Source organism: Littorina saxatilis, linkage group LG1 (assembly GCF_037325665.1).
Source record: "Littorina saxatilis isolate snail1 linkage group LG1, US_GU_Lsax_2.0, whole genome shotgun sequence".
Lineage (NCBI taxonomy): Eukaryota > Metazoa > Mollusca > Gastropoda > Littorinimorpha > Littorinidae > Littorina > Littorina saxatilis.
The window spans coordinates 10,114,822-10,126,605 of record NC_090245.1 but is presented as its reverse complement, the minus strand read 5'-3'; the positions used below and the strand labels follow the sequence as shown (position 1 = coordinate 10,126,605).

Here is an 11,784-nt window from a genome sequence, read left to right as displayed (position 1 = left end):
ATGGTTCGCGTAGATGAAGCGCATGTCGTTCTGAGACATTTCTAAGAGCTCTAGGTTCTCGAGGCGCTGGAAAACAGTGGCGTTCCACGTACGCAGATCCACGCTGTTCATGTGCAGTCTCCGCAGCCGAGGAAGAGGATGGATGTAAAACACGTCCTCGGGAAGCGTACCGGCGTAAGCATTACTCAGGTCCAACACCTCCAGGGTATTGATGGTGAACACAGCTGCCCTGTAGGCCGAGAAATCCAGGTAGTAGTTATTGTCCAGGTAGAGCACCGTCAGGTTGTGAAGCTTGTCAAATGCGCTTGAATTCAGGTGACGAAGCTGGTTGTAGCTGAGGTCGAGATGGAAAATGTCGGTGACGTTGTCGAAGAAGTCTGTCGTGTTGATGCCCACGAGATTGTTTTTGGAGAAAATCAGCACAGTGATGTCGGCGGGCAGTTTGGGAATGTAGTGAAGATTTCTCTCGTGCCCCGAGCAGTTGGCTATTCCCCTTTCGCAGCAGCAGCAAAACCCATCACCGCACTGAGTCCTTGCAAGGGGTTCACGTGCTGACGAAAACTCACTGCCGCCATCACTGCTCTCTGCTTCGGTTCCTCCTCCGCAAAGCTTTGTGCGCGGACAGGTTATGGCCTTACTGCCCCCCGTGTCTCCTCCTCTCCCCCCAAGGTCGATGTGGGCATGATTCGTTGTGTTGTATTGCGGTTTCTGGCACCAGACTGCCGGTGATTCGCCGGAATCGTCCCGGAGCAGTTCTTGGAGCCAGTCCTGATCTTGTGGGACGATGTCGTGGACGTTTATGTGTGGTTTCCGTCGCCTTGGCTCGGGTCTGGCAGCTTCACGTGATAATTGTAACACGTTTCTTCTCAGTCGTTTTCTTCCTTTTCCACGTGCAAAATTCCCTTCAGGACGATGCAGTTTGTCGGCTACGTGAAATCGTCCTGGTTCTTTTTTCCTGTGTTTTCCTTGAGTAACACCGATCGTTTCCTTCGTCGCAGAAAGAGTACCTGACTGTTTGTTACGAATTGAGTTTAACTTGCTGTTTGATCCGTGTGCCTCTAGCCCTAAGAGTCCTCTCCCTTCAGAAAAATCTCCGTTTGAGTTCGAACGTTTCACCAACGATAACAGATGTTTCGGTTCATTGCTCACTTCTTCAGATTTCAAACAAAGACAAAAGGCCGATAGTGAGAGGAAGCATACGAAATGCATTCTGTCAGTCGGGTAAGTTTTCGATCTTGTCTTCGTCCGGTGAATGACGATGTGTTGATTTGAGTCGCAGTCACAGATGTTGAGAAAAAAAACCTACATGTATATCCGCTTGAGAAACGGCACAAAAACGAAATGACACTGACAGCCCCTTTCCCACGCCTCTTTTTTTTAATATCCCACTCCTCTTTTTTGTTTATAACACGCTCTTTGTGTTTTCAACACACGAACAACAACGGGCGTTGCCGTCTTTACAACGGTTCAGTCTCGGAGTAAAAAAGTCAACTTGTTGTTCGCTGCTTTCAAGAAGTGCTTTCGTTTCGTCTGGTAATCCCGCATATATGTATTTTCACTCGAAATCATGCATGTAGCGATTGGTGAAGCCGAACGGAAACCGTTTTATTTCCTCGTTTAGATGGTTTCGGACTGCCCCCCACCCGTTCCCCATCTTTTTCTGTCTAAATTGATTGATCATTTCTGTCTTTGATAAGGCCTAAAAAAAAATAGGTGTGGTTACGGTAACCCGACCTACCCTATTTTTAGGGGCCGACCCTATAACTTTTTATTACATTTGTCAACAAAAAACCCACAAAAAACAAGAAAACGAGTGCAGAAAACGCAATGACAGCGAAAGCGCCCGAGTCGCACACTTATTTCCCTGTCGAGTAGGTTTAATTTGTACACATTAGAAAAAAAAGTTTAAAAAAAAAAGTGATTGCCTACCTTCCTACCCTATTTTTTGGGGCTATGTTACCGTAACCACACCTATTTTTTTTTGGCCTTACAAGTTTGTTATTGTATTTTACGACATTGGCGTACACAATGTTATCGCCATTTTCGTTGAAATCTTGCTTTCGTGGGTTTTTTTTTCTCTCAAAGGTGATTGATTAGTTCTTGTTATCTAGGTTTTCTTTCCTGGTTTCTTTCTTTCTTCCTTTCGTCTGGAGACTGGTGAAGGTCCAAGTGAAAAAGTGACTGAATTGTTTTTTTCCGTTGAAACTGCATGCAGCATAATATTGTGAAATGTCCAACACCATACCGCGATCAGTTGAAGGCTGAGATGTAAGGTTTCCGCCGCAGCACATTTTCCAATTTGGCAATCAACGATTAAACATCACTCGCACTCTTTCGCAAATATCTTTTGTCACAAGGCCTTATGGTGCACGTTATCACGTAGGCACAAGTAAATCGTAATTCTCTACTCTTATCTAAAGGCTGTTGAAAAACATGTTTGAAGCGAGAAAGGCCGCACGGCGCATGAGAACCGCGCCGACGCTTCACTTTCGGTTTCCTACTCAGCGAGATGGTGGTAGATTTCTGAAAAATGGCAACACTTCTGTTGGCGAGCAGTGCCACTTTAAAGTCACTGTCTTTCCCGTGAAAACTGTTCTGCTCGCTATATCAGATATGCCTATTGTTGCTTTAGTTTTCGCTGTCGCTGTCGTCGTTGTTGTTGTTGTTGTTGTTGTTGTGGTTGTTGTTGTTATAGTTGTTTTGATTGGTTTGAATATCATGCATTTACAATATCGTCGGCCACATTACTCGTTTGTTTCTAAGTGACATGGATTACAGGATCTTTTCTGTGCGCACTTGGTCTTGTGCTTGCGTGTACACACGAAGGGGGATAAGCCACTAGCAGGTCTGCACATAAGTTGACCTGGGAGATCGGAAAAATCTCCACACTTAACCCACCAGGCGGCCGCGGCCGGGATTCGAACCTCGACCTTCCGATTAAGAGGCCGACGTCTTACCACCACGCCACAGCGCCCGTCAGCACTGTTATAAGTTTATTGTGTTGTGCGCCTTTATTATCACTTTGTATTCATGTAACGGAATAAACGCTGTTGAAACCATATGCCCAGGCTTGATAACTCTTACATTTTATAAGACAATACGTAAGCAAAGAATCTTGCTTCAGCCTTCGTTGCGAAGCAAAGGTTTGGTTAGCTTTCCATGTTTCGTTAGTGAAAAAGGAAAACAAGTCGCGTAAAGCAATGTCAAACATTACGTAAATCTGTCGGGCTAAAAGAATGAAACTGAAACTCACAGGATCACCCAGTAAATATAGAAAGTCCTGGGCTGGCCGAAACTCCTGGGATGGCCGAAACTCTTCGACGGATATAACACTGACTCGATCAGTGGTCTTGGTAACAGAAGCCAACAGTATAAATTGATGTCTTTATTTTATTTTATTTTTTTTAGCGCAAATCCAGTTTAAACACAACAATTGCATATATTATTGGATTCAGGAAAATATACTGAACGCAATGCAATCATTCTTTAATTTGTGGTTGCACTTTCAATTAAAAAAAATAGCAAATCAAATTTTAAGTTTATTTAGGAGCTTAACTTCAATCCAAAGATTGTTTGACAAAAATGTCAATGCGTTTGATTGGAATATATGCGGTCTCCACAGTGCGGCCTCAACTTTTTAACGACTGGGTATGACGTCATCAAATACACACCAAGAAAGACTATGGTGATATTGTCTGGAAGAATTTATGCGTACGTTACGTTTCATGAAGATCTGTGGTGTTGTTTTGGGGAAATTACACACACACACACACACGCACGCACGTACATACGCTCGCACGCACGCACGCACGCACACACACACACACACACACACACACACACACACACACACACACACACACACACACACACACACCTCATTTCGATTCTTGTTCTATCGGAATACATTTAGTCACAAATTAACTTAAAAACGTGACAGAATAATATATGAGCTTTTTCTAACATGAACTTTGTAGCAAGCAAACCTCAAATAAAACTTGAGTCACTGGGCAAGAAAGCTAAACTGATGACGGAGAAAACCCGGCGGACGTTTACAGCGGAAATAAGGTTAAAAAGAATGGGAAACTGAAATAAGTATGTCCTCGAAATAAACTGATGGCAAAGCGAACATACCAGCGATCTACTAGAATTGAAAGTGGGTAATTCCGGCACAGATGACTCAGCCAAGACTGAGCGGTAGGGGTCGGAATATTGTCACAGTGTCCTTCGCCGGGGAACATACCATTACGTCCCAGTACCATTACGTCCCAGTACCATTACGTCCCAGTACCATTGCGTCCCAGTACCATTGCGTCCCAATACCATTGGGCCCCAGTACCATTGCGTCCCAGTACCATTACGTCCCAATACAATTACGTGCCATTGCGTCCCCGTACCATTAGGTCCCAATACTAGTGAATTTAATTTCTGAGATGTTATTGTAGCAGTGTAGCGACACGTTTTGTAATAAAAATGCGTTTTGTAATAAATGTATTACAAATCGTGTTCGGATTACACAATTTTTATTACAAAACGCGTTCAACACGATTTGTTATGAAAATTGTGTCGGTACATAGCAGTATTTCACAAATTAAAATAAAATAAAAAGATGTGTACCGGTTAGTCAAGATGAGGTGAAGTGGAAAAAAATAAAAATGAATAAATAAATAAATAAATGTTTGTTCATGGGAGAAAGAAAAATCCTTCACGATATAATCAGAAACTGTAAAGGATATTGCATGTCAGTTTGTTTGTTTTGAGGCGCTCCTTGCTTTCCTTACAGGTTTTCTGAGGTAACCATGTTCTTTCTTTTAAAATGAACTGAAGCACGCTAACCTAAACCGAAGTGTAAAATTAATATATGCTTTAGCGGTGCTCGACACAAAGAAAATACAGAAACAGTACGGTACACCGCTTTGTATTCCACTGTATGTAACCGAACATGACTGTAGGCTTATTTACTGAGTAGACGATGTTTAAACCCGTTTCTGAGAAAAGCTAGACTGACTGTCCAGTCATCGAACCTTCAGCACATAGACACCGAGACATACAGATAGCGAAACCCATACACGCACAAATGTAGACACAGACACCTACATACATACGTACATAACACACACACACACACACACACACACAAACACACACACACACACACACATACACACACACACACACACACACACACACACACACAATATACATACATGCACAATCAGTGACATAGACTAGTTCTACATGGGACGATGTTTCAATAACAAATCATTTCATTTTTCTTCCTGTTTAATGACTTTAACAAACACAACCGTATCTTTAAAAATCAACAACTGCATATTCTGGTAAAATCCGGGTTCGTATGTACATGTTTAACATTTAACATATTACTCTGCAACCCTCCTGCGATCAAAATTCCTTTTGGATTCATAAATCGAAGACACTTGAATTAAATATTATTGGGCGAGAAACTGTGATGTTACTTTACATAAACAGGTACTGTAAGTAACACACGCCTAAAAAAAAAAAGGAACATTATAAAGGCCTTCTTCTTTTCTTCTCCACGATCATCATCATTATCATCATCTCCACAAGCATCATCATTATCATCATCTCGTCGTCATCATCATCATCATCATCATCAACATCAACAACAACAACCAACAACAACAACAACATTTTTTTTTTACCAAAACACAATAGAAAAGAGAAAAAAATAAATGTGTCAAGTAAGTGCATATACAGGCTTCAACATTATTGCTACGTAAATTTATGCAATCTTGAAGCTTGAAATTACTCGGATAATATAAGGTAAGATACTCCGTACTTATAAAATCCACTGTTCATTTTCATCCTTTCGCTGACCTACTCTGTCGTACAATATCCATGCCACACACACACACACACACACACACACACACACACACACACACACACACACACACACACACACACACACACACACACACACACACTGCCCAATTGTCTTGGGACGTAATGGTACGGGGACGTAATGGGATTCCTTTATGGGACGTATCGAGATGCAATTTTCTTGGGACCTATCGACACGCAATTTTGTTGGGACGCAATGGTACGGGACGCAATGGCACTGGGACCCAATGGTATTGGGACCCAATGGGATTGCTTAATGGGACGCAATGAGACGGCATTTTTTGGGGACGCAATGGGACTGGGACACAATGGTACTGGGACGTATTGGCATGACCCCCTTCGCCGCCCGGCTTTTGTGCAAACTGCAGCTATTGCACGGAATTTCTATACAGCTATTGCACGGAATTTCTATACAGCTATTGCACGGAATTTCTATACAGCTATTGCACGGAATTTCTATACAGTGGAACCTCCCTTTTAAGACTCCCCCAAATCTTAGAAAATCAGACCTATACAGGAGGGAGTCTTAAAATGGAGGTAGATGTACATAGGTTACGAACAGAACATGTGATAAAACAGGGCTTAACGTGGAGGAAGTCTTAAACTCGGAGGGCATAAAAAAAGAATCTCCTGTACTGTTTTTGACATTTAATCACTAACAATGTACATCATTTCATGTGATCTGTTAGGCAGTGATTATGGCACGTGACATGTCGGATGCAGCCACGGCCGCACACATCCATGTGGCATGCATGTGCAGCCATTATTATCCGACCGTTCTGTCAAATGAAAGAAATGGCGGCGGGTGAAAAGCAGAAATCAGACAACGGTCGTCGACTCAATGTCACAATAATCTTGTCACAGGAGAATGTGGAGAAGGAGGGGGCGGTATGAGACACACAGAGAGAGAAAGAGAGAAAGATGGGGGGGGGGGGGGGGTTCACACACATGCATGCGTCTCTCCCTCTCTCAGCTCTCGCTCTGTGCGTGTGTGTGTCTGCGTGCTTGAGTGCGTGCGTGCAAGCGTTCGTGCATGTGTGTGTTTGTGTGTGTTAGTGTTAGTGTGTGTTTATGTGCGTGCATGCGTGCCGTGTAAATGTGTGTGTTTGTGTGTGTCAGTGTGCCTGCTTGCCTGCTAGAGTGAGTTACAAGGGTAACCATGTTTGCAGAGTTCATCCCGGGGTTACAAGCACACCTGCCTCACAGACAGTTCAATCCTTTTTTGGCTCAACTAGAATACATCGAAGAGCAAAAAAAAACAAGTCGCGTAAGGCGAAATTCCTACATTTTGTCAAGCTGTCGAACTCACATAATGAAACTGAACGCACTACATTTTTTCACCAAGACCGTTTAGCATCGTCAGCCCCCCGCTCGTGGAAAAGGCAGTGAAATTAGCAAGGCAGTATAGCGCGGTAGTGGTTGCGCTGAGCGTGATAGTACGCTTTTCTGTACCTGTATTCTTTTAAAATTTCTGAGCTTGTGTTTAATCCAAATATAACATATCTATATGTTTATGGAATCAAGAACCGACAAGGAATACGATGAAATAGTTTTTAAATCGATTTCGGAAATTTAAATTTAATCATATTTTTTATATTTTTAATTTTCAGAGCTTGTTTCAAATCCTAATATAACATAATTATATGTTTTTGGAATCAGGAAATGACGAAGAATAAGATTAAATTGTTTTTGGATCGTTTTATACAAAAATAATTTTAATCACAATTTTCAGATTTTTTATAAATAAACTTATTAATTAATTTTTAAGCCTCCATGCTGAAATGCAATACCAAAGTCCGGACTTTGACGAAGATTGCTTGACCAAAATTTCAATCAATTTGATTGAAGAATGAGGGCGTGACAGTGCGGCCTCAACTTTCACAAAAAGCCGGATATGACGTCATCAAAGAGATTTATCGAAAAAAAGAAAAACATGACCGGGCATATCATACCCAGGAACTCTCATGTGACATTTCATGAAGGTCGGTTTAGTAGTTTTCTCTGAATCGCTCTACACCCGTGACACACACACACACACACACACACACACACACACACACACACACACACACACACACACATACACACATACTTACACACATACACAACGACCCTCGTTTCGATTCCCCGTCTTTGTCAAAACATTTAGTCAAAACTTGACTAAATGTGAAAAAGGAAAGGGTGTAATGAAAGAAAAGTACGACAACGTGAACAACAGGTCAGACAAACCAAAGGCAACAACCTGCTGTCTTTTCCCGAGAAAAAGCACCCAAAAGGGTTTTCCGCCAGGGTACAACACACACACACTGACACAGACAAACACACACGCACACGAACACAAACACGTATATATAAACACACACACACATACACACACGCACAGACACGCACAGGACACACACACTCAGTCACACACGTACACATGCACTCAAACACGCGCACTCACACACACACACACACACACGGCATACACGCTCACACGAACGAACACACACACACACACAAACACACAAACACACATACACTCACAAACCCTATCCCGAACCATCGTATTCTATTTCTCGTCCCTCTCCTCCTATTTCTCCTGCAACTGCGTTTATTTCCTCAGAAAAAGCACACAACAGGAATTTTCCGCCAGGGTATTCCCCCCTGACTCACAATGTGCACAGACTTATATGCTACGAAACAACGGCACAACGGATCATTATATAAGTGCACCGACATACTTTTGTGGCCTGAACTTTAATCATAAAAGTAAGCCACACAAAAATGACTCACGGCTTAAACTAAGACAGGTGAATCGTGTGCCAAAAGCTGATTACAATACACTTCACATTACTCGTGATTTTCTCAAAAGAATTGTTATCGAAATATAATCTTTCTCTCTTTCTGCCAAGGGTCGCCTACAACACACAGAGAGGAGCGGGATACACACGCGTGTGGGTATATGTTACAGTTAATCTGTGAAACCAGGGAATACGTGTATCAACTAAACTATTTTAGGTAATACATGAATTAACTGTTTTTTCCGTCAGTTAATTCATGTATTACCTAGTTAATACACGTATTACCTGGTTTCACAGATTAACTGTAACATATATTATGTGTGTGTGTGTGTGTGTGTGTGTGTGTGTGTGTGTAAGTATGTATGTGTGGTGTGTGGTGTGTGTATGTGTGTGTGTGAGTGTGTGTGTGTGTGTGTGTATGTGTGTGTGAGTGTGTGTGTGTGTGTGTGTATGTGTGTGTGAGTGTGTGTGTAGTGTGTGTGTGTGTGTGTGTGTGTGAGTGTGTGTGTGAGTGTGTGTGTGTGTGTGTGTGTGTGTGTTTGTGTGTGATTTATTTATTAAGGAGATTTTTATAGCGCATAACTAAAAGCACTACGCGCTGATAGTGTGTGCATGCTCGAGTCTGTGTGTTTGTGTGTTTGTGTTTCTTTCTCCCCCTCACCCGCCCTCTGTCTCTGTCTCTGTCTCTGTCTCTGTCTCTCTCAGTCTCTCTTCAATATCAATGCTCAAAATAAAACATGGTCAGAGTCACACGCTTTGTTCAACTGCATCTCTTGAAAAGTCATCGAAGGCCACACTGAGAAGCTTGGCGCGGTTTTCACTTGGAAACACTGAAGGGTGATACTATTCATGGCATGGTTCCTTTCTTCGCCTCACATTTATCTGTCTTTTCGGAAACAGAACTTGCCAATGACTGTAATGAATGAGAGAGAGAGAGAGAGAGAGAGAGAGAGAGAGAGAGAGAGACAGAGACAGAGAGACAGAGAGACAGAGACAGAGAGACAGAGAGAGAGAGAGAGAGAGAGAGAGAGAGAGAGAGAGAGAGAGAGAGAGAGAGAACTCGAACTCGAACTCGAAAACTTTATTACCGAGGGATGATAGCATTAGGTCCATATGGTCCTTTCTTACAGCTAGTCCCTACTATAATACACACATGAAACAAAGAACAAATATGAATAATGAAAACATTTAAACAAAAAATCAAATAAAACAAAATTATGTAGGGAAAAGTATAACAAAATAAAAATAAAAAATTCAATTGTTAATGGAAGCATACTATATTTTATTATTATTATTAGGGAGTATTTCTACGCACATACCCTCCCAGAGGGGATCGAGGCTCATGGCGTTTACAAAACACTTTCTCTTTCACACATCCTCACACACACTCGCACAAATTGTACACCGACTTAGTCGTTAGAGAGGTGCTTTCGGAGCTGTCTTTTAAAAGAAGTTATTCCCCCCTCTGCTTCTTTACCTCTGTAAACTTGTAGGGGTAGTTATTTTTCGATAATGACCCAGCAACCAAACAAATAACGACCCAGCAACAGCCTGAATCCTCGATAGTGCAATGGGTTGAGAAGTTGTTCTGTTTCGGTACTACTTTTTGCGACTGAAAAGTTCCGAACGCTCTAACGTACGAAGTATACATCTCTGGAGCAAACAATACAAACATACCGCATTTAAATTAACAACTACAGGCCTGAACACATGAATCTTCATATAAAATCCATGAGTTCGGTTGTTTTCTGAATCTAGATTTGCCGTGCTCAAACGTTCATCACAAGCAATTTCCCGCAAGGCAAGTAACTCATACTTTGTCTAGCGACAAGAGTAGTTCCCCTTCTTTTCACTCAGTTTCTTCGACAACAGACTGCAATCCGACGGTCAGTTTTCAACAATATTTCATTTAATAAACAGATCACACGCAACCAAATGCACACATCTCATCAATTTAAACAACATAAAGCGGTTTCATACACTATTTTCCCCAGAAAACTGAACTTCATACAGTTTTTAACGTTGGAACACGGGTGCAAAAGTTCGTCTGCTAGTCCCATTTGACGAAAGAACATTATCCTAAGCGATACCAAAACATATACAGAACACACAATATCTGCCTTTGCTGCCACAGCAGAATAACAGCATATCTGTGTACTTGATTTTAGTCCAAAATAGGAAAACTGACAAGAAGTGTTAACAGAATGAAATGATTTGCACGGAACTATACAACCGCGCATTAATCGATCGCCTGCGCAGGTTGACTGGTTGAGTGAATAGGATTCGATCAAACTTTCGCAAAAAAAACCTCCTCTTTTCTTTGAATAACTGAAGAAAGGAGGAATAAAGAGGTTACACACCTCGTCTCAGTGATTATAAAAAATAATGGTCTCAGTTCGCGGTCATGAAAAAGCTCGCTAAAGCTCGCATTTTTCATGATCCGCTAACTTCGACCATTATTTTTAATAATCACTGAGACTCGGCATGTAACCTCTACATAATGACAGACATGACTTGATATTTAAAGGTAGTGAATTCCAAAGGTATGCACCAGAATAAGAAAAACTAGTTTTAAACAAATCGATGCGGGGCCTTAAGAGAGAGAGAGAGAGAGAGAGAGAGAGAGAGAGAGAGAGAGAGAGAGAGAGAGAGAGAGAGAGAGAGAGAGAGAGAGATTGGATTGGATTGGATTGGATTGTTTACTCATTTAGGCCATAGCCCCTTATGAGGGGGGTGAACATATATGCAATGACATAATGACATTTGCACACAAATCAAATGAAATAAATCATACACAAACTAAGACATTACATTTCAAATAAAAATATCGTAGGCTTACATGAACTAAGACATAACAACACTACGTAGCCGAAATGCTTTGTACACATAAACTGACAACTTTCGAACAATACCTTCATTCACAGATGCCATAAGCATAGAAAACTTGTGTAAACTTGGGTTTCTATAAAACTTAGCGGGAATAAACTGGCATCGCAAATCACGAAGTGCGGGGCAACAAAGCACAAAATGAAACTCATCTTCCTTACGTTCCCTGCACAATGGGCATAGCAACATATCTGCATCGTATCTCTTATATCGATTAACGTGCACA

At 41.7% G+C, this 11,784-nt stretch overlaps 1 protein-coding gene across 1 annotated transcript in view; it reads right to left on the bottom strand.

Moving 5' to 3' along the window:
• The window catches only part of LOC138958828 (uncharacterized), a 41,918-nt gene that overhangs the window by 20,991 nt on the left and 9,143 nt on the right, over positions 1–11,784 (bottom strand). Inside the window, exon 4 of the mRNA XM_070330163.1 lies at positions 1–836. This exon is cut by the window's left edge and continues 864 nt beyond it. Within this exon, the coding sequence (XP_070186264.1) occupies positions 1–836 (836 nt within the window). The remainder of the gene's footprint in view (positions 837–11,784) is intronic.